This window comes from Musa acuminata, chromosome BXJ2-2, assembly GCF_036884655.1.
Source record: "Musa acuminata AAA Group cultivar baxijiao chromosome BXJ2-2, Cavendish_Baxijiao_AAA, whole genome shotgun sequence".
NCBI classification, from domain to species: Eukaryota; Viridiplantae; Streptophyta; class Magnoliopsida; order Zingiberales; family Musaceae; genus Musa; species Musa acuminata.
Window position 1 is genome coordinate 31,468,943 of NC_088339.1, and position 24,228 is coordinate 31,493,170.

The 24,228-nt window shown below is 39.6% G+C and overlaps 3 protein-coding genes across 6 annotated transcripts; all 3 read left to right on the forward strand.

The window, feature by feature from the left end:
- The first annotated feature begins 481 nt into the window (after positions 1 to 481).
- Positions 482 to 4,376, forward strand: LOC103975224 (uncharacterized). Of its 4 annotated transcripts, none has more exons than XM_065096791.1 (8): positions 482 to 1,323; positions 1,466 to 1,615; positions 2,291 to 2,370; positions 2,478 to 2,589; positions 2,678 to 2,719; positions 2,958 to 3,490; positions 3,582 to 3,810; positions 3,915 to 4,376. In XM_065096791.1, the coding sequence occupies exons 1-8, from the start codon at positions 792 to 794 to the stop codon at positions 4,181 to 4,183; spliced, it is 1,947 nt and encodes a 648-aa protein (XP_064952863.1). In that variant the 5' UTR covers positions 482 to 791; the 3' UTR covers positions 4,184 to 4,376. The 4 variants fall into 4 exon arrangements, with proteins under 4 accessions (XP_064952863.1, XP_064952864.1, XP_009388404.2 ...); XM_065096792.1 differs by having other exon boundaries at positions 3,921 to 4,376; XM_009390129.3 differs by having other exon boundaries at positions 3,582 to 4,376.
- Positions 4,377 to 12,628: 8,252 nt separating this feature from the next.
- Positions 12,629 to 16,923, forward strand: LOC135606054 (uncharacterized). The gene is made up of 7 exons (XM_065096796.1): positions 12,629 to 13,636; positions 13,772 to 13,921; positions 14,785 to 14,864; positions 14,972 to 15,083; positions 15,172 to 15,213; positions 15,497 to 16,029; positions 16,122 to 16,923. Exons 1-7 carry the CDS (start codon positions 13,027 to 13,029, stop codon positions 16,707 to 16,709), a joined length of 2,115 nt encoding a protein of 704 aa, XP_064952868.1. The 5' UTR covers positions 12,629 to 13,026; the 3' UTR covers positions 16,710 to 16,923.
- Positions 16,924 to 18,856: 1,933 nt separating this feature from the next.
- Positions 18,857 to 23,276, forward strand: LOC103976201 (uncharacterized). The gene is made up of 7 exons (XM_009391411.3): positions 18,857 to 20,000; positions 20,132 to 20,281; positions 21,134 to 21,213; positions 21,321 to 21,432; positions 21,521 to 21,562; positions 21,801 to 22,333; positions 22,426 to 23,276. Exons 1-7 carry the CDS (start codon positions 19,466 to 19,468, stop codon positions 23,011 to 23,013), a joined length of 2,040 nt encoding a protein of 679 aa, XP_009389686.2. The 5' UTR covers positions 18,857 to 19,465; the 3' UTR covers positions 23,014 to 23,276.
- The last annotated feature ends 952 nt before the right edge of the window (positions 23,277 to 24,228 follow it).

Here is a 24,228-nt window from a genome sequence, read left to right on the forward strand (position 1 = left end):
GTCCTTGGGTTCTTCTAAATGGGACTGTACTAATCTCAGATCACCCTATTACGAACAAATCTCATCTTGAGCATCATAGAAGAGCAGAAGGTCAAACTAAATGAGTAAATCCCTCGCCAGAAACCTATCTGTCGTGACAACTCTACCTTGAGAAACGAAGTTCTTTGTTATTACTATAATTGAGACGGCAAACGATTCAACGGTTGTTTCGTCATCGACATTTACTATTTTCTTGTTTTCTTTTGGATCGTTTTCATGTCATTGTCAATATTAATGGTAGTGAGAAATGTTTGGTAGCCTTTCTCTTTCCAACCGTGACATTTATCTTCCAATATTCATCATCATGTCATCATGTTCCCTTTCGGCGAGTTATCTTATTGTCACTAGACGTGAGACTAAATCGTATCTGAATAATAAAATTCTTTTGGCTCGCCATTAAAGAAATAGACACCTAAAGACACCCACTCGAGGATAACGTGATTTGGAGCTACAACAAATGCATGTTGCTGTTGACGACGTCGAGAGCAGAAGATTCAACAAAGAGACGGAAAAAAAGATGTTGCCGTAATCCGGGTGGACAACAAGAATCGGAGACTCCCCAATGGGTTCTCAACTCCGTAGACTTGCTATGAATATGATCTACAAAAACCAAGGGGGAAGGAAGTGTACGACGATGGATGAGAGCCAAAAGGATCAGCTAGTCTGCTTGTTAAGGCAGGCCTTCAGGTTGCTTTAGTTTCGCAGTGGAAATCAGGAGGCGAAGGCGTACGAACGAGTTGTGCGCACCATATATGGGGGATCCCTCTCTTGCCCATACGGATTCCATTCAGGACGGCACGGAGGATGCTGATCCACCGCACGAGCTCAACAGGAAACATTTTCTCACGGTGAAGTCTCACATCCGTCAGAAGAAGCACAAGGAACTCTTGGCTCTAGCCGAAGAAGATCCTGGTCGCCCTGTGAACCTCATGAACGACACTTTGCTCCACGTCGTCATAGCTTGCAACAAGGCGGACCTCGCCAAAAGTATTATCTTGCAGATGCCAGTGGAGACCCTCGCGGCCAAGAATTTGTACGGCGACACGGCTCTTCATGTCACTGCCGCCGTGGGTAACAGCGAGGTGGCCAAGGAGCTGTTCGACACGAGAGAAGATCTCATCGGAGAACAGAACCTGAAGCAGGAGACACCACTTCACAAAGCGGCGTTCTACGGGCATCATGACATGTTCTGGTGCCTGGTGGACGAGGGGAAGGGCTCCCCGTACGATCGGAGGGAGGACGGCGCCACCATGCTGCACTGCGCCATCATGGGCAACGAGCCGGGTTAGCCATCATCACCGGTTTGGTTGGTCTGGCTCAGGCCAGCTGGTTTTATCTTGTTTCTATCTTATTTATTTAAAGTGTTATATGTGGATCATACTGCTTCCGCATCTTTGTTGTGATGAAGGTGAGTAAGTTGACGCAGGGCTAGCACTGGAGATTGCAGAGCGTTTTCCATTGCTGATCACGTCGAGGAATACTATGGCGGTAACCCCGTTGCAGCTGATGGTGACCGTTCCGGGGTTATTCCGAAGCCAAATGGTACTGGGCTGCTTCGAGTCCATCCTCTATGGCTGTAAGTGCTGCCAGCCTCTTCCTTCAACTTCCCCAGCGCCTCGCCCTCCCACACCCCACCCCCACCACCCCCCTTGATTTTTCGGATTTATTATATGGTTTTGTCTGATTTGATCTCTGTTCTTTATTCTTTCACTTGTCTCCTGCTTCTTCCCTCAATTCGCCCTTTTGTCGTCACCCTTTCGTCCCTGTTCTTTCTTCTTCGAGGAGGAGACGAGAAGGAGGAGGAGAGCAAGCGACACAAGGTTGACCAGTTCACTCATCCAAACTGGCTTAGTGAATCATTTCAACAAATTTGAAACGAAATTAATTAGAATAGGAGGATAAAATAGAGGGGCGTGATAGAAATCAATTACTAATTATTTTTTAGGTGAATTACTTTTTGTATATATATATATATATATATATATATATATATTACAATCCGATCTAAAAGGATAATTGACTTATTAACTTCATTAAACTTGGACCATTCATCTGAATAGCTAAGCTCAAATTAATAATAATATACTCATCAAATCCCTATAAATAAAATTTAATATTTATTTTTTTTATTTTCGATGTGAAGTAAAATTATAATTGTCCTAAGAAAAATATACTTATGATGAAACATAAACATCAAGCGTTTTGATACCAGTAGTTTACATGCTCCTAAAATTTTGATCTTACATTTCAGTTATTCCTTTGGAGAAGGACTCACACAGGACACGTCAAAGAGATGAAGAGGAGGCACCTGGAAGCTCCAACGATGCCGGTGTATGTGATTCAAATCATCAACATCTTTTCCATCACAATATCAATAGTCCACTATTGTCTCTCTCATTTGTTTCTAACTTTGGCGTTTACATATATATAATCTCAAGCAAGCTGAAGCCACAGAGCAAGATGACCACGAATATTTCGGGAGGCAGAGAACAATTCGTTCGAGATTTCCATCTTGCTGCTGTACTCTCGTTGACAGATTAGTCATCCCAGGCACTCCTACTAGCTTCTCTGTCTACAATTTTTGTAGTCATCCATGTTCTGTTTCACTACGCTGATGTATTCCTTTTTGTCCTTGCAGTCAAATGGGTTCATCTGTTTCTTTTCATCATTTTAACGACTTGTGAGTAATTGTTCCCAAACAGTGCATTGATGATATTTAGAGTCATGTCCTACTGTTTCATTACGAGTTTTAGCAAATTAGGAAAGTACTATAGAAAAGGCTTCTTGTAATTTAGTTCTCCAAAACCAAGTAGTTTACATGATGGATAATCATAGCTTATTTTCGGAAAATCATAAATGGGATGATCATGTCGCTGACTTCTTCTGATGTTAATTTGGAAATGCAATGCGTTATGCAGTGTACCCTCGAACCCGACATCTGGAGAAGATTAAGAGAACCCATAGAAAAGCCTTGGAACTCATCGAATTTTTAGCCCGCGACCCGAGAAACATGGAGTTCTACGTGCTGGGAAGAAAACAAGGTGACGGCGGAGCTCCTGCGGCAGGCTTTCGAGAAAGAGGTGAGGGACAAGATCAACTTAACACACCAGCTGCGTCTACCAGAAGATGGAACGAGCCACCCTTGATCTTGGGTGCACAAATGGGCATTCCCGAGTTCGTCAGTACCATCTTACGAGTGTGTCCGGAGGCAGCTACGTACCTGGACACCCGTGGCCGAAGCGTTCTCCAAGTAGCAATAGAGCATGGTAACCGAGAGATTGTGAGAACTATACGTGAGATGATTCGGGGGAAGAATCCCATACTACCATCCTGGCTACTGTCCCGCGTCGACAAAAGGACCGGAAGAACCATCCTGCACTTGGCTTCGGCAACTGCCCCCGAGCATAACCAAGATGCTCTACAGATGCAAGATGAATTAAGATGGTTTGAGGTCAAGTCCCTGACTTCATTAACTACAAATAAATAATTATATTCTCAGAGTTGCCTGCTAAATTTGATCGTTTTCTGACATTTGAATGCAGACGGTGAGAGATATGGTTCCTAAGGAATTAGTGTACAGTCGGAACGCGCAAGAGATGACCGCAGAAGAGATGTTTACTGAGAGTCACCGGGAGATGCTCAAGAGTTGCAAGGGTCAACTAATGGAAACGGGCAGGACGTGTTCAGGGCTTGTCGCTGCTGTAGTGTTCGCGTCGAGCTTCTCCATCCCCGGCGATAAGGACCCAGCGACCGGCAACCCGGTTTACTTCGGTAGGGCAGCTTTTACGGTCTTCTCACATTTTTACGTGATTGGGTTGTCATGCGCCGCCACATCTCTGGTGTTGTTCTTATCCCTCGCCATGTCACCGTACAAGGAGCAGCAGTTCCGTCGTATAATCCCAACGAAATACTTCTTTGCCCGCTCGTCGTTTGCGATGGCGATGCTGTCTTTTCTGGTGGCGTTCACCTGCAACATCTACCTACAGATATATGGCTGGCAGAAGGCGAAGTCGAAGGACTTGATTCCATTCGTATTGGAGCTCACCGTCTTCCCCGTCATCTGTTCCCTGGTGTTGTTCTTTCGTGGCTCCGATTTCGGTCTATCTTTCCTTGTTCGTCTTTGGGTTTGAGTCAACAAGCATGATCGTCCACATCTTTGGAATCTGCAGCTTCATGATGCACGTGGGTTCTACCTATTGCGGGTATGCCACCTGTTATAGTGGTGTGTGGTGGTGGTAGTCATTGGACAGTTAATAACTTGTGTGTACAAGCAGCGACAAAGGCTTGTGATGTATGGACGCTATTTGATTGCAACTTTAATGTGGTATTTTCTTCTATCTTAAATTAGATGATGATATAGGCGCCGCGGTAGACAACAGATCTGATCACCAATAATGGTGATGTCCCTCTCTATTGTTTTTGACGAAGTCAATATGACATAACTGTTGACCGGATCTTACCCTGTATTGCCATGTAAATGTCACATGTCGAGTGACAGATTTCCCCTATCGTATGGACGTCCTTTGGTTTTCCCAGAGGTCGGCTAGAACATAGGCTCGAGTCTTTTTGAATATTCTGTGACAAATCACATAGTCCATATCGTAAAGTTTTGGCCCACCAAAGTTTGCACAGGCAAACGAAATGATTGGCTTATAGAAGCCAATCATTCAACAAGTGAAGGACATCAATTTTGGATTAAAAAAATATCAACAAAAAACAAATCACCTTTATAGAAAGGAAAGAAAACTCTCCGTGGAGAGCTTTATTGCACTCCTTCGCATCCATCATCTATGGAGTCAAATAAGAAAGATTTAAGAGAAGATAGGAATGGTCCGAGTGAAGAAGACAAACTAACGAGCAGCAATGCTCGTCTATTCCAAAGACCTGCCACGAGAATAATACAGCGAGAAAAAAAGAAAGAAAAGGAAGAAGCTTGTTTATGTGGTGCGAAAGGTGATGGACATCCGATTCACGCCGTTGCAGCTGATGGTTACCATCCTCTTCCGAAGCCAACTTGTGCTCGGCTCCTTTGATTCCTTGCTCGCCCTTTCCCACTTACTTTTTACATAAAATTAATATATTTTATGTAAAAATATATTAACTTTTATAAAATATATTCTAAATTATTCAAAATATATTATTACACTCTCATTCAAAGAACGTGTTAAAAAAATTATTTTTTTTTATAAAATTATCCTAAATTCATCATAAAACTAATCATAAAATTCTACATCTCTTATTTTCTATTTCCTATATTGACTTAGTTATGTTCAAAATTAAAATAAATTAAATTCGATTATCTAACTTATTTTAATATTAATATATATTTTTACTTTTAGATATATCTAGAATAATTAATTATCAAAACCTTGAGAATTCTATAATAATTTGATTCTAACAAAATTATAATAAATTTATATAAAAATTATTATATCTTAGTAAATTCGAGTGTAACTTAATGTAAGAGATTTGGCTTAACTTGACCCTACTCGATTCGAAGGGATCCAACCCAAATCGATCTAATCCAGATCGAATCAACCTGCTAATCAGTCAGGTTTAAAATAGTCTATTTCAAAAGTATTATCAAAATTTTTAAAGAAAATCACCTTTTGTATGAGCTTTTATCTTTATACATACAAAGTATCCTATTAAACATGAGGTATTACAAAAAAAATCGCTCTCCAACAGCCTCCTGTCATGTCAACTCTAGTAAAATCCCTATTACCTTGAGAAAAGAAGTTCTTCGTCAGTACTATAATTGAGACTGCAACCGATTCTTTGTTATTTACTCATTTTCTTTTGGTTCGTTTTCATGTCAGTGTCAAAGCTATATGATAGGTAAACAAGTGTTTGGTACCCTGCCGCCGTTCCACCATGCGCTGACGTTATCAGATTCCCTTTCGCTGATCTATACATCTTATTGTCATCAGACGTGAGACGGAAAGTGATATGTTGGAGGAAAGTATTAATTATATTTCTATTTATTATTGGTTGACCGATGGAGATGATTACTTTACTTGAGATGTCATGTTGAGGTAATTAAATCATGCCAACGCAGATTCGAATAATAAAATTCTTTTAGCTTGTCATTAAGCAAAAGACACCCACTCGAAGATAACGTGATTTGGAGCTACAAATGATAACATTGAGAGCAAAAGATTCAATAAAGAGATGTTGCCATAATCCCGGGTGCATAACAAGAATCGGAGACCAACCAAAGGTCGTCAACTCCAAAGACTTGCGATGAGTATGATCTACAAAACCTTTTAAGGTGCAAGTTGATGTTGGGGTTCTTTTAATATATTAAATATAGATCAAATAATTATTTTATAGAATCAAAACCTTCGTCTTAATTCAAAAACATACTTTATAGATCCAAAATAATGGATTAAGAATATTTACATAAAACTTATTTAATCCACTATAATATATATGAAATCCTACAACAATTAAGAAACAGATTAATACGGAAGCGTACCTGATGAATCCATTAAAGTATTTTCTGAATTGATTGGTGATTTGGTCTTCCAAAGTATCCTTTAAGAACTTTAGATTTCTCCTTGACGGGTGAAGAGAAGCTTCATTCGATACTGCAACCGGGGACCATAACCTTATTTATAGTCATAACTGATGAATCTACAATTATGATTGTATTCATAATTGATGAATCTACAATTATGTCTCAAAAGTTTCATATTCCTAATTTATCTCGTCATTAAGTTAGGAATATGACCGGTGGTATCCACACAATTAATTTTCATAACAATTATGTCCCTTAGCCAAATAACTTTACTTTAATTAGATCGCTTTAATTTTGGCTAATCAAAATAATGGCTTAACACATTTAATTATACATGTGTGACTCTAAAATTCTAACAATCTCGCACTGAGTCACATATGTATCCTTATAAATGTGATATTCTTTATGAGCTCAAAACTATTGTCATTATTAAACAGGACATACAAAACAATCTCGTCCATTGACCATATTAATATAGGACCAAAGCGATTTTCGCTATATCAATCATAGCTAAACCCATCAATGATCACTAATATTAACATAACCAAATGACATAGATCAATTATGAAATGTGTAGCATGAAAATTACATGAATGTGATTTGTACATGTCAATTTTCAACTGGTCCAACTTTATCTTTATGAGATCATTAATAACTTTAATAGTCATAATGTACGAAGTATAATAAACTTAAGCTTTATTTCTGATCAGAAAATATCTATACAAATACAGAATTTGGCATAGAACATATAACAAACATATGACAGACTCCCACTAAACTAAAGTTTCTTCAAATTCTGATATACCCATATGAGCAGTATGCTCATGAAAGACCTTGGGCGGTACACCTTTTGTGAGAGGATCTGCCAACATAAAGTTTGTTCCCAAGTGTTCTATAGAAATTTGTTTACTTTGTACCATTTCTTTCACAACTAGGAATTTGATGTCAATGTGCTTTGACTTAGTCGAACTCCTATTGTTGTTGGAGTATAAAACAGCTGATTTATTATCACAATATATCTTTAGTGGTCTTTCAATCCCTTGTAGTATTTGCAGCCCTGTGACAAAATTCCTCAGTCAAATTCCATGATTGGATGCCTCAAAACATGCTACAAATTCTGCTGCCATAGTGGAAGAAGCAATAAGAGATTGCTTGGCACTACGCCAAGAAATCGCCCCACCAGCCAACATATAAATGTAGCCCGAAGTAGATTTCATACTGTCTTGGCATCCAGTAAAATCGGAGTCAAAATACCCAATGATCTCCAAATGGTCTGATCTCCTATATGTGAGCATATGATCTTTTGTCCTCTTTAAATATCTCAGGACTCTTTTAGCTGCCTTCCAGTGATCCATTCTAGGATTGCTTAAGTATCTGCCTAACACTCCAACAATGTACGCTATATCCGGACGCGTACAAACTTATGCATACATTAGACTCCCTACAGCTGATGCATAGGGAATCTTCTGCATTTCTTGAGTTTCCAGATTTCCTTTAGGGCACTGATTGAGACTGAACTTGTCTCCCTTTGTGATAGGGGTGTCTCCTGATTTGCAATCATGCATGCCAAACCTTTTGAGTACGTTATCGATATAGCTCCTTTGTGATAATCCTAGAATACCCCGGGATCTATCTCGGTGTATCTGGATTCCTAATACAAAAGAGACATCACCAAGATCTTTCATCTCAAAATTTCTAGATAGAAATCTCTTGGTTTCGTGCAATAAGCCTCTATCATTTGTGGCAAGCAGAATATCATCCACATACAATATCAGGAAAATGAATTTGCTCCCACTGAATTTGTGATAAACGCAATCATCAACAACATTCATCTCAAAACCAAATGAGATAATTACTTGATGAAATTTGTGATACCACCGACGGGATGTCTGTTTTAGTCCATAGATGGATTTTATCAATTTATAAACAATTTTCTTTGGGTCTCCTAACACAAAGTATTCTGGTTGCACCATATAAATTATTTCATCAATGTTTCCATTGAGAAATGATGTTTTAACATCCATCTGATAAAGCTCTAAATCAAAATGTGCGACTAAAGCCATAATTGTCCTAAAAGAGTCCTTCGTTGAAACCGGAGAGAAGGTCTCTTTAAAGTCAATCCCTTCCTTTTGAGTATAGCCTTTTGCCACAAGACGTGCTTTATACCTCTCCACATTATCTTTAGAATCCTTTTTTATTTTAAAAATCCATTTACAACCAATGGGTTTCACACCTTCTGGTAATGGGACAAGTTCCTAAACTTTATTGTCTTGCATGGACTTATACTCTTGATTCATTGCTTCAATCCACTTATCCGAATTAGAATCCTCCATGGCTTGACGGAAGTTGATTAGATCATTTTCCATTATACCACTACTTTCTTCATGTTCCTGGAGAAATACCATATAATCATCTGAAATGGCACTCCTCATTTCCCTAGTGGATCGTCGCAAAGATATTGGCTCTTGCGGCACAGATTCTTGAGGATGTTGAGTTTGTTCCTCATGAATAATTTCTTCATACTGCATAGGAGTTGAAATGACTATATCCTTTTGAGGTATAGATTTTGTCATATTAGTAGCAACTATATGAATCGGATCAGACTGAACCAATTCTTTCTCAAAGGTAAAGTCTTTAATCTTATTTCTCCTCCCAAACTCAATATCCTCAAAGAATGTAGCAATACTCGTCTCAAAAATATTTCTTGATTTTGGATCATAAAATTTATACCCCTTAGATTGGAATAACCAATAAAGTAACTGCTCATTGTTCGGGGTTCCAATTTATTTTCATTAGGCCTGTAAGGTCTTGCCTCAGCTGGACAACCTCATACACGAAAGTGTCTTAAACTAGGCTTTCTCCTAGTCCAAAGTTCATAAGGAGTTTTTGCAGTTGCTTTAGTTGGTACTCTATTAAGAATGTAAGCTGCAGTTTTTATTGCTTCTCCCCAGAGTGACTCTGGCAAAGTAGATTGAGAAATCATACTTCTTACCATGTCCTTAAGTGTGCGGTTTCGTCTTTCAGCTACACCATTCATGCTAGGTGACCCAGGCATTGTATACTGAGGGACAATTCCACACTCCTCTAAATGGTCCTGGACGTTGTTCACCTGAGCCATCATTTCTGCCATAATATTCCCCTCCACGGTCAGATCTGACGCTTTTTATCATTTTGCTGAGTTGATTTTCAACTTCAGCTTTAAATGCTTTGAACACATCCAAAGACTGAGATTTTTCATGTATTAGATATAGGTATCCATATCTAGAGTAATCGTCTATGAATGATATGAAGTATTGTTGACCATTCCATGAAGGTGTAGGAAATGGTCCACAAATATTTGTATGTATCAATTCTAAGATGTCCGTAGCTCTATATGCACCTGATCTCTTAGGTTTGGTTTGTTTACATTTAATGCATTCAACACAAATATCTAGACCTGATAAGTCAATGGGATCAAGAATCCCATCTGACACAAGTCTTTCAACTCTATTTCTAGAGATATGACCCAAACGTTTATGCCATAATATACCAGAATTTTTAATTTTACATTTAGTACCTCGCAATTCCGCATTCAAGGTTTCATGATAGGATGCTATAGTATCAAGTAAATATAGATTGTCATAAGTCATAAGTGAACCAGTTCCAATCATATTTGAATTTAAAGACAAAGTAAACTGATTGTTTCCAAATGAACAAGAATAACCAGATTTGTCCAAATAAGAAACAGAAATTAAGTTCCGTCTAAATGACGGTACAATAAAAGTGTCTTTTAAATCCAAATAATATCCGGTACATAATAACAATCTAAATATTCTTATAGCTTCCACATCTACCGATTTTCCGTTCCCTATATAAATGCTTCTCTCAGCATTATTGGGCCTTTGGTATCTTAGGCAACCTTGCATTGATACACTGATGTTAGTTGTTGCACCGAAGTCTAACCACCAAGTGTTTCTAGGTACTAAAGTTAAATTGACTTCTGAACAAATCAAAGTAAGGAATGTTCCCTTTTTAGCATGTCAAGCATGATATTTAGCACAGTCCTTCTTTAAATGCCCATATTTCTTGCAAAAGAAACAAGTATCATCCTTATTTTGTTTCTTTTGTATTGGACCCTTATCAGCCTCATTCTTTCCACATTTGTGTTTTCTTTTCTTGCCCTTCAAGTTGGTTTCATTTAAAACCAGTACTGGATTGAGATTAGCAGATATTTTTATAAGAGAACCTAAATAAGATAACAACAGATAACCAGAAATTATGCTCATATTTATTACCATAAACTTAAGTAAATTCAAATAATGATATAACCCATCTCAAGATACCAAGTGCAACATTAATATCTTCTCTTTGGACTTCAATATTAATTGCTAGTGGTAGTCTTGTTGTAATGATCAAATACTGATAATAAGGCATGTCAAATGAAAAACCCATCTTTGGATTGATTTATCATTTACATGTATAACTTTATAATTATCACGTATTTACCATTACAAGTATGTATAAAATCCTGTCAGTCATTAACCTTCCTTTGGGCCGGATAATTACCGCATGGATATAAATACACACTACATTTAATATTTTCATGAGAAATATTATACATGAGAGGTCACTTTGGCGACTTCATATATTAAATTACTCAATCTAATATTAAACAATCACTAATTGAATTTGGACCATATTAGTCAAATTGGTTTGATCTTAATTTGTTGACTAAAATATTTAAAGCACGTAAATCATTCAATTTATGTCAATAAACAACTTTATAGAACCAATATTATGTTTAATCCAACATAATATTACAACAATATTATTAAACCAACATAATATTACAATAATATCTAATTAATTAAATTCATATTAATTAGATAAAATCCAAAAAGAATTTGAGAAATTTATGCCTTGTAGTGCAAAAATGAATTTTTACATATTGATGAATAGGAAAAGACACGAAGTGGAAAAGATAATCCAAAATTAAACTGATATCACATCAGAAAAAAGCACTGAATTGAATGTGAAGCAGACTGTAGCATGATTACATAAAATCATAATCTTTTCCAACGATAATAGAACCAAATCACTTCAAAATAGCATGATTACATAAAACTATCATCTTTCTCAATAATGATAGAACCAAATTACTTTAAAATATTGATGAAAATATCATTAAAATTCATGAGAAAAAGCTTAAATGTTCATCAATCATTGTAGGATGGCTTTGATACCACTTGTTGGGGTTCTTTTAATATATCAAATATGGATCAAACAATTGTTTTATAGAATCAAAACCTCCATCTTAATTCAAAAACATGCTTTATAGATCCAAAATAATGGATTAAGAATATTTACATAAAACTTATTTAATCCACTATAATATGTATGAAATCCTACAACAATTAAGAAACAGATTAATACGGAAGCGTACCTGATGAATCTATTAGAGTATTTTCTGAATTGATTGGTGATTTGGTCTTCCAATTTCAAGTATCCTTTAAGAACTTTAGATTTCTCCTTGACGGGTGAAGAAGCTTCATTCGATACTGCAACCAGGGACCATAACCTTATTTATAGTCATAACTGATGAATCTACAATTATGATTGTATTCATAATTGATGAATCTATAATTATGTCTCAAGAGTTTCATATTCCTAACTTATCTCGTCATTAAGTTAAGAATATGACCGGTAGTATCCACACAATTAATTTTCACAACAATTATGTCCCTTAGCCACGTAACTTTACTTTAATTAGATCACTTTAATTTTGGCTAATCAAAATAATAACTTAACACGTTTAATTATACACATATGTGTGACTCTAAAATTCTAACAGTTGAATGATCGGTGGAGACCCACAAGTAGAGGTTTGGGTGCAAGCTTCCGGATTATTGTTTCCTGTAGAGCAAGAATCGTTGACCCACGAGTTAAAGCTGCTGTCTAGCTTTAACGTATGTGAATTATTCATTAGTAGGTTGGCCTCTGTAACATACGATTAATTTGTTGTCGAATCTTTTGTGACTGAGATGGAGGGTGCTTAATTTGTTGTGAAAGAAAAGTCAATAATGAGAAAAATAGCAGAGAAGAAAACGCAAGATGAAAGCTCATCTGGAGAGTTCTTCATGGCAGTGCCACTTTAAGAGGGGAGATAGGTTGGAGGGGGTCCAAAGGGGATCTGTACTAAACTTGGAACGGTTTAGCTGGTTTGAGCAAAGAATCCGACGCCATTTTCCGACACTAAGCTACTCCAATCGACTGAAAAGGAGGGAGGCGTACGACGATGGATGAGAGCCAAAAGGATCAGCTAGTCTGCTTGTTAAGGCAGGCCTTCAGGTTTCTTTAGTTTCGCAGTAGAAATCAGGAGGCGAAGGCGTACGAACGAGTTGTACGCACCATATAGCAACTGCACCATATATATTTTTGGTCGGTGAGAACGTAGCGAAAGGAGCGGCTCCCTTCGGCGTGTTTTGGATATGGCGGCTCCTTCCACCACCCAAAAGCTGACGCCTGCTGCTGATGTAGGCACCGGATCAGGGAGAAAAGTAGAGAAACAGCCGTCTGTACCCGGGAAATCGCAGCCTGCACACGGCGCAGGTGGTGGTGGATCAGAGGAGCCACCACATGCCCTGGACGTGGCACGCTTCCGCCGACTGAACTCGCTCATCCACAGTGAGAACGTGCACGCGGACGAACTTCTGAATCTTGTGGGGCGGGATGAAAGCGTGAACCTCATGAATGACCCCCTGCTCAGCGTCGTCATCGCCTGCAAGAAGCCCAAGCTCGCCTGCCGCCTCATCGCCAAAATATCAGATGCCAGGCTCACGGACAGCAACTACAACGGCGACACGGCGCTGCACGTAGCTGCCGCCATGGACGACAAAGAAGTGGCCTTGAAGCTGATCGGCAGGGTGCCAGATCTCGTTCATATGCAGAACGTGAAACAGGAGGTACCGCTACATAAGGCGGCCCTGTACGGGCTGCAGGGTATGTTCAAGCTGCTGGTGAAGAAGAACAGCTCACCGGAAGCCCGGAGGGAGGACGGCGCCACCATGCTGCACTGTGCCATCATGGGCAACGCGCCGGGTAAGCGATCATCACCAGTTTCGTTGGTCTGGCGCTGGCCTTTATCTTGTTTTTATCCTATTTATTTGAAGTGTTATATGTGGATCATGCTGCTTCCGCATCTTTGGTGTGATCAAGGTGAGTGAGTCGATGCAGGGCTTGCACTGGCGATTGCAAAGGATTTTCCATTGCTGATCACATCGCGGAATACTATGGCGGTGACCCCGTTGCAGCTGATGGTGACCGTTCCGGGGTTATTCCGAAGCCAAATGGTACTTGGCGGCTTCGAGTCCATCCTCCTTGACTGTAAGTGCTGCCCCGCCTCTTCCTTCAACGCCCCAAGCGCCCCGCCCTCCCCCCTGTTTCTCTATTGCTTTCACTACATTTCCTACCAACGACTACCTTAATTTAGCGATCGTTCGACGTCCAAATTTATGGAGCAGGGGTGTTTTGTTTCTCATTATCGGGACACATATACCCTTGATTTTTTGGATTTATTATATGGTTTTGTGTTAAACCGAATCAAATCTAATCGGTCGAGTCTGGTTTGCACTCTGTTCTTTTTTCTTTCACATGTCTCCTCCTCCTTCCCTCGATTCGCCCTTTTTGTTGTCACCCTTTCACCCTTATTCTTTCTTCTTCAAGGAGGAGGAGGAGAGGAAGCGACACAAGGTTGACCGGTTCATCGAACCGGTTCGCTCATCGAAACTGTTTTTGTGAATCATTTCAAAAAGTTTGAAACGAAATTAATTGGAATAGGAGGATAAAGTTAGAATTTACCAAAAAAAAAAACATTCCTAAATAATTTCTGAATAGAGGGGCGTGATAGAAACCAATTACTAATAATCTTTTAGGTGAATTATTATTATTATTATTATTATTATTATTATTATTATTATTATATATAAATATAATAAGGTGTAACGGAATTATTGACTTAGTAACTTCACTGAACTTGGATCGTTGATCTGAATAATTAAGTTTAAATTAATAATAATACACTCATCAAATCTCTATAAATTAATCTTAGAATTTGTCTACTTTTAATTTTCGATGTGAAGTAAAATTATAATTGTTCTCAGAAAAATATAGTTATGATGAAACTTAAACATCAAGCATTTTGATACCAGTAGTGTACATGCTCCTAAAATTTTGATTTTACATTTCAGTTATTCCTTTGGAGAAGGACTCAGACAGGACTCGTCGAAGAGATGAAGAGGAGGCAAGTGGAAGCTCCAACGATGCCGGTGTATGTGATTCAAATCATCAACATCTTTTCCATCACAATATCAATAGTCCACTATTGTCTCTCTGATTTGTTTCTCTTTTTGGCGTCTACATATATATAATCTCAAGCAAGCTGAGGGCACAGAACAAGATGACCACGAATATTTCGGGAGGCAGAGAACAATTCGTTCGAGATTTCCATCTTGCTGCGGTACTCTCGTTGACAGATTAGTCATCCCAGGCACTCCTACTAGCTTCTCTGTCTACAATTTTTGTAGTCATCCATGTTCTGTTTCACTACGCTGATGTGTTCCTTTTTGTCCTTGCAGTCAAATGGGTTCATCTGTTTCTTTTCATCATTTTAAAGACTTGTGAGTAATTGTTCCCAAACAGTGCATTGATGATATTTAGAGTCATGTCCTACTGTTTCATTACGAGTTCTAGCAAATTAGGAAAGTACTATAGAAAAGGCTTCTTGTAATTTAGTTCTCCAAAACCAAGTAGTTTACATGATGGATAATTATAGCTTATTTGCGGAAAAACATAGATGGGATGATCATGTCGCTGACTTCTTCTGATGTTAATTTGGAGATGCAATGCGTTTAAGATTAATTTAGTTCTTCTGATGATCACGTCGGAAAAACATAAATGCAGTGTACCCTCGAACCCGACATCTGGAGAAGATTAAGAGAACCCATAGAAAAGCCTTGGAACTCATCGAATTTTTAGCCCGCGAGCCGAGAAACATGGAGTTCTACGTGCTGGGAAGAAAACAAGGTGACGGCGGAGCTCCTGCGGCAGGCTTTCGAGAAAGTGGTGGGCGACAAGATCAACTTAATGCACCAGCTGCGTCTACCAGAAGATGGAATGAGCCACCCTTGATCTTGGGTGCACAAATGGGCATTCCCGAGTTCGTCAGTACGATCTTACGAGTGTGTCCGCAGGCAGCTACGTACCTGGACACCGGTGGCCGAAGCGTTCTCCAAGTAGCAATAAAGCATGGTAACCGAGAGATTGTGAGAACTATACGTGAGATGACTCGGGGGAATAATCCCATACTACCATCCTGGCTACTGTCCCGTGTCGACAAAGGGACCGGAAGAACCATCCTGCACCTTGCGTCGGCAAATGCCCCCAAGCATACCCAAGATGCTCTACAAATGCAAGATGAATTAAGATGGTTTGAGGTCAAGTCCCTAACTACATTAACTACAAATAAAATCTTTACATTCTCGGAGCTGCCTACTAAATTTGATCGTTTTCTGACATTTTTATGCAGAGGGTGAGAGATATGGTTCCTAAGGAATTAGTGTACAGTCGAAACGCGCAAGAGATGACCGCAGAAGAGATGTTTTCTCTGAGTCACCAAGCTTTGCTCAAGAATTGCAAGGATCAACTAATGGAAACGGGCAGGCTGTGTTCAGGGCTGGTCGCAGCTGTAGTGTTCGCGTCGAGCTTCTCAGTCCCCGGCGATAAGGACCCAGCCACCGGCAACCCGGTTTACTTCGGTAGGGCAGCTTTTACGGTCTTCTCACACACGTACGTGTTTGGGCTTTCATGCGCCGCGACATCTCTGGTGTTGTTCTTATCCCTCGCCATGTCACCTTACAAGGAACAGCAGTTCCGTCGTATCATCCCAATCAAATACTTCTTTGCCCGCTCGTCGTTTGGGTTGGCGATGCTGTCTTTTCTGGTGGCGTTCACCTGCAACATCTACCTGCAGTTATATGGCTGGCAGAAGACGAAGTCGACGGACTTGATTCCATTCATATTGGAGCTCACCGCTTTCCCTGTCATCTGTTTCCTGGTGTTATTCATTTGTGGCTCCAAGTTCGGTCTATCTTTTCTTTTTCGTTCTTGGCGTTGAGTCAACAAGCATGATCGTCCACATCCTTCGAATCTGCAGCTTCATGATGTACGTGGGTTATACCTATTACGGTATGCCGCCTGTTCCAGTGGTGTGTGGTGGTGGTAGTCATTGGACAGTTAATAACTTATGTGTACAAGCAGCGACAAAGGCATGTGATGTATGGACGCTATTTGATTGCAACTTTAATGTGGTTTTTTATCTTCTATCTTCGATTAGATGATGTCTGCGCAACGGTAGACAACAGAGCTGGTCACCAATAATGGTGATGGCCCTCTCTATTGTTTTTGACGAAGTCAATATGACACAACTGTCGACCGGATCTCACCCTGTATTGTAATGTATACTGTCACATGTCGAGTGACAGATTTCCCCTATCGCATGCAAATTGCAGTGAGATGTATGGACGTCCTTTCGTTTTCCCAGAGGTCGGTTAGAACATAGGCTCGAGTTTTATTGAATCTTGTGTGACAATCACATAGTCCATATCGTAAAGTTTTGGCCCACCAAAGTTTGCACAGGCAAACGAAATGATTGGCTTATAGAAGCCAATCATTCAATAAGTGAAGGACATCAATTTTGGATTAAAAAAATATCAACAAAAAAAAATCACCTTTGTAGAAAGGAAAGAACACCCTCCTTCGCATCATCTATGGAGTCAAATAGGAAAGATTTAAGAAAAGATAGAAATGGTCCGAGTGAAGAAGACAAACTAACGAGCAGCAATGCTCGTCTATTCCAAAGACCTGCCACGAGAATAATACAGCGAGAAATAATGAAAAGAAAAGAAAAGAAAGAAGCTTATTTATGAGGTGCCAAAGGTTATGGACATCCGATTCACACTGTTGCAGATGATGGTTACCATCCTCTTCCGAAGCCAACTTGTGCTCGACTCCTTTGATTCCTTTCTATAAAGGTTATGGACATCCGATTCACTCACGTCGTTGTTGCTCGCCCTTTCCCAATTACTTTTTATATAAAATTATTATATTTTATATAACAATATAGTAATTTTTATAAAAAAAAAAATATTCTAAATTATTCAAAATATATTATTACACTATCATTCAAAGAATGTGTTGAATATTAATTTTTTTATAAATTTATCCAAAATTCATCATAAAACTAATCATAAAATTCTACATCTCTTATTTTCTATTTCCTATATTGACTTAGTTATACTCAAAATTAAAATAAATTAAATTCAATTACCTAACTTATTTTAATGTTAATATATTTTTTACTTTTAGATATATTTAGGTTAATTAATTATCAGAACTTTGAGAATTCCACTATAATTTGATTCTAACCAAAAAAATACTATTTTTTTATTTTATAATAAGTTTATATAAAATTAATATATCTTACTAAATTCGAGTGTAACTTAGATTTGGCTCTACCCAACCGACTCGATCCGAAAGGATGCGCCCCAAATCAATTTAATTCAGATCCAATCAACCAGCTAATTAGTTAGGTTTGAAATAGTCTCATTCAAAGGTATTATGAAAAATTTTAAATAAAAATCTCCTGAGCTTATATATATATATATATAAAGAATCCTATTAAACATGAGGTATTACAAAAAAAAATCGCTCTCCAACAACCTCCTGTCATGTCAACTCTAGTAAAATCCCTTTTAGCTTGAGAAAAGAAGTTCTTCGTCAATACTATAATTGAGACTGCAACCGATTCTTTGTTTTTTACTCATTTTCTTTTGGTTCGTTTTCATGTCAGTGTCAAAGCTATATGATAGTTAAACAAGTGTTTGGTACTCTGTCTCCGTTCCACCATGCGCTGACGTTATCAGATTCCCTTTCGCTGATCTATATATCTTATTGTCATAAGACGTGAGACTGAAAGTGATATGTTGGAGGAAAGTATTAATTATATTTCTATTTATTATTGGTTGACCGATGGAGATGATTACTTTCCTTGAGATGTCATGTTGAGGTAATTAAATCATGCCAACGCAGATTCGAATAATAAAATTCTTTTAGCTTGTCATTAAGCAAAAGACACCCACTCGAAGATAACGTGATTTGGAGCTACAAATGATAACATCGAGAGCAAAAGATTCAATAAAGAGATGTTGCCATAATCCCGGGTGCATAAAAAGAATCGGAGACCAACCAAAGGGTCGTCAACTCCAAAGACTTGCGATGAACATGATCTACAAAACCTTTTCTATAAGGTGCAAGTGGAGGTTTGGGTGCAAGCTTCCGGATTATTGTTTCCTGTAGAGCAAGAATCGTTGACCCTCGCATGGCCATCCACGTTTATGGCATGTAGGTGCTGTCTAGCTTTAACGTATGTGAATTATTCATTAGTAGGTTGGCCTCACTAACGTACGATTAATTTGTTGTCGAATCTTTTGTGAGTGAGATGGAGAGTGCTTAATTTGTTGTGAAAGAAAAAACAATAATGAGAAAACTAGCAGAGAAGAAAACGCAAGATGAAAGCTCATCTGGAGAGTTCTTCATGGCAGTGCCACTTTAAGAGGGGATATGAGTTGGAAGGGGTCCAAAGGGGATCTGTACTAAACTTGGAACTGTTTAGCTGGTTTGAGCAAAGAATCCGACGCCATTTTCCGACACTAAGCGACGCCAATCGACTGAAAAGGAGGGAGGCGTCCGACGATGGATGAGAGCCAAAAGGATCAGCTAATCTTGTTGTTAAGGCAGTCCTTTCAGGTTGCTTTAATTTTGGTGTAGGCATCTGGCGGCGAAGGCGTACGCACCATATAGCAACTGCATGCTATGGGGGATCCCGCCGCTCTTGCCAATACGGATTCCATTCACGATGGCACAGAGGATACTGATCCACTGCATGTGCTCAACAGGAGACATTTTCTCACGGTGAAGTCTCATTTCCGTCAGAGGAAGCACGAGGCACTCTTGGCTCTAGCCGTGGAAGATCCTGGTCGCCCGGTGAACCTCATGAACGACACTTTGCTCCACGTCGTCATAGCTTGCAACAAGACCGACCTCGCCAAAAGTATTATCTTGCAGATGCCAGCGGAGACCCTCGCGGCCAAGAATTTGTACGGCGACACGGCTCTTCATGTCGCTGCCGCCGTGGGTAACAGCGAGGTGGCCAGGGAGCTGTTCAGCAAGAGAGAAGATCTTATCGGAGAACAGAACTTGAAGCAGGAGACACCACTGCACAAAGCGGCGTTCTACGGGCATCATGACATGTTCTGGTGCCTGGTGGACGAGGGGAATGGCTCCCCGTACGAGCGGAGGGAGGACGGCGCCACCATGCTGCACTGTGCCATCATGGGCAACGAGCCGGGTAAGCGATCATCACCAGTTTCGTTGTCCAGCTGCCTTTATCTTGTTTTTATCCTATTTATTTGAATTGTTATATGTGGATCATACTGCTTCCGCATCATTGGCGTGATCAAGGTGAGTGAGTCGATGCAGGGCTGGCACTGGAGATTGCAGAGCATTTTCCATTGCTGATCACGTCGCGGAATACTATGGCGGTGACCCCGTTGCAGCTGATGGTGACCGTTCCGGGGTTATTCCGAAGCCAAATGGAACTTGGCGGCTTCGAGTCCATCCTCCATGACTGTAAGTGCTGCCCGCCTCTTCCTTCATCGCCCCCGGCGCCCCGCCCTCCCCCCTGCTTCTCTATTTCTTTCACTACATTTCCTACCAACGACTACCATAATTTAGCGATCGTTCGACGTCCAAATTTATTGAGAATTTACCTAGGGGTGTTTTTTTCTCATTATCGGAACACATATACCCTTGATTTTTTGGATTTATTGTATGGTTTTGTGTTAAACCGAATCAAATCTAACCGGTCGAGTCTGATTTGATCTCTGTTCTTTATTCTTTCACATGTCTTTCTCCTCCTTCCCTCAATTCGCCCTTTTGTTGTCAACCTTTCACCCTTAATTCTTTCTTCTTCAAGGAGGAGAGGAGGAGTAGGCGAAGGAGGAGAAGAGGAAGCGACGGAAGGTTGACCGCTTCATCGAACCGGTTCGCTCATTCAAACTGTTTTAGTAAATCATTTCAAAAAGTTTGAAACGAAATTAATTGGAATAGGAGGATAAAGTTAGAATTTACCAAAAAAAATTCCTAAATAATTTCTGAATAGAGGGGAGTGATAGAAAACAATTACTAATAATCTTTTAGGTGAATTACTTTATATATATATATATATATATATATATATATATATAACGGAATAATTGACTTATTAACTTCAGGATCATTGATCTGAATAATTAAGTTTAAATTAATAATAATACACTCATCAAATCTCTATAAATTAATCATAGTATTTGTCTACTTTTAATTTTCAATGTGAAGTAAAATTATAATTGTTCTCAGAAAAATATAGTTATTATGAAACTTAAACATCAAGTATTTTGATACCAACGTACATGCTCCTAAAAGTTTGATTTTACATTTCAGTAATTCCTTTGGAGAAGGACTCACACAGGACACGTCAAAGAGATGAAGAGGAGGCACCTGGAAGCTCCAACGATGCCGGTGTATGTGATTCAAATCGTCAACATCTTTTCCATCACAATATCAATAGTCCACTATTGTCTCTCTGATTTGTTTCTCACTTTGGCGTTTACATATATATAATCTCAAGCAAGCTGAAGCCGCAGAGCAAGATGACCACGAATATTTCGGGAGGCATAGAACAATTCGTTCAAGATTTCCATCTTGCTGCTGTACTCTCGTTGACATATTAGTCTTCCCAGGCACTCCTACTAGCTTCTCTGTCTACAATTTTTGTAGTCATCCAACTTCTGTTTCATTACGCTGATGTATTCCTTTTTGTGCTTGCAGTCAAATGGGTTCGTCTGTTTCTTTTCTTCATTATAAGGACTTGTGAGTAACTGTTCCCAAACAGTACATTGATGATATTAAGAGCCATGTCCTACTGTTTCATTACGAGTTCTAGCAAATTAGGAAAGTACTATAGAAAAGGCTTCTTGTAATTTAGTTCTCCAAAACAAAGTAGTTTACATGATGGATAATTATAGCTTATTTGCGGAAACACATAAATGGGATGATCATGTCGCTGACTTCTTCTGATGTTAATTTGGAGATGCAATGCGTTATGCAGTGTACCCTCGAACCCGACATCTGGAGAAGATTAAGAGAACCCATAGAAAAGCCTTGGAACTCATCGAATTTTTAGCCCGCGACCCGAGAAACATGGAGTTCTACGTCCTGGGAAGAATGCAAGGTGACGGCGGAGCTCCTGCGGCAGGCTTTCGAGAAAGAGGTGGACGACAAGATCAACTTAATGCACCAGCTGCGTCTACCAGAAGATGGAACGAGCCACCCTTGATCTTGGGTGCACAAATGGGCATTCCCGAGTTCGTCAGTACCATCTTACGAGTGTGTCCGGAGGCAGCTACGTACCTGGACACCCGTGGCCGAAGCGTTCTCCAAGTAGCAATAGAGCATGGTAACCGAGAGATTGTGAGAACTATACGTGAGATGACTCGGGGGAAGAATCCCATACTACCATCCTGGCTACTGTCCCGCGTCGACAAAAGGACCGGAAGAACCATCCTGCACTTTGCTTCGGCAAATGCACCTGAGCATAACCAAGATGCTCTACAGATGCAAGATGAATTAAGATGGTTTGAGGTCAAGTCCCTAACTACATCAGCTAGAAATAAAATCTTTATATTCTCGGAGTTGCCTACTGAATTTGATCGTTTTCTGACATTTGAATGCAGACGGTGAGAGATATGGTTCCTAAGGAATTAGTGTACAGTCGAAACGCGCAAGAGATGACCGCAGAAGAGATGTTTACTGAGAGTCACCAAGCTTTGCTCAAGAGTTGCAAGGTTCAACTAATGGAAACGGGCAGGTTGTGTTCGGGGCTGATCGCAGCTGTAGTGTTCGCGTCGAGCTTCTCCATCCCCGGCGATAAGGACCCAGCGACCGGCAACCCGGTTTACTTCGGTAGGGCAGCTTTTAAGGTCTTCTCACATGCGTACGTGATTGGGTTGTCATGCGCCGCCACATCTCTGGTGTTGTTCTTATCCCTCGCCATGTCACCTAACAAGGAGCAGCAGTTCCGTCGTATAATCCCAACCAAATACTTCTTTGCCCGCTCGTCGTTTGGGTTTGCGATGCTGTCTTTTCTGGTGGCGTTCACCTGCAACATCTACCTACAGTTATATGGCTGGCAGAAGACGAAGTCGAAGGACTTGATTCCATTCGTATTGGAGCTCACCGTCTTCCCTGTCAACTGTTTCCTGGTGTTGTTCTTTCGTGGCTTCACCTTCGATATACCTTTCCTTTTTCGTTCTTGGCGTTGAGTCAACAAGTTCATGATGATCGTCCACATCTTTGGAATCTGCAGCTTCATGATTGTACGTGGGTTATACCTATTACGGTATGCCACCTGTACTAGCGGTATGTGGTCGTAGTTGTCATTGGACAGTTAATATCTTGTGTGTACAAGCAGCAACAAAGGCATGTTATATCTGGACGCTATTTGATTGTAACTTTAATGTGGTCTTTTCTTCTATCTTAAATTAGATGTTGATATAGGCGCAACGGTAGACAACAGAGCTGATCATGCCCATCAATACTGAATAATGGCCTATTGTTTTTGGACTAATGTCTTTATGACATAGCTGTTGATGGGATCTTATCCTCTCACCGTTGACTGTATTGTCATGTAAGATATGCATGGACGTCCTTTCGTTTTCCCAGAGATCGGCTAGAAGATGATAGGCTGAGTCTTATTGAATCTTCTGTGACAATCACGTAGTCCTTATCGTACAGTTTTGGCCCACCAAAGTTTGCACAGGCAAACGAAATGAAGGACGTCAATTTTGGATTGAAAAAAGATCATTTAGCTTTTCGAAACAGAAAAAGAATAACCTTTATAAAATGGATAGAAAACTCTCCGTGGAGGCCTTTACACCCGCTCCTTAGCAGCATGCATCCATTGACTGGAATCAATAAGAAACATTTAAGAAAAGATAGAAACAGATGTATCGTGGTCCAAAGAGTGAAGAAGACAAACTAACCACAAGCAATGCTCGTCTATTTCAATGACCTGTCACAAGTCTAATACAGCCACAAAACATTAGAAAAAAGGAAGAAGCTTGTTTATGAGGTGCCAAAGGTTATGGACATCTATCTGATTCACGCACGGAATGGTCACCATCGCCGAGTACCTCTTTCGAAGCCAATTGTTTGGTCGGCACCTTTGATTCCTTTCTCTGTATCTGTCCAAGTGCTGCTCGCCCTTTCTCAAGTACTTTCTAATCCTCTATCCATCTCTCCATTTTTATTTTTCTACTTTTACTGTTATAATAAGCTTTTTAAATTATTTTTATTACATTAAATTACATATAGGACATCCTTATATAAACATATCATTATATTATCGATAAAAATTCTAATCACTAAAAGGTTAACGGAGATAAGTGGCATTCCTTCAAATACATGGGATAGGTAGGAGACAAGTTATTCCGATAATGATTTCTTGAAATTATAGTACATAGAGGACATAATCACAT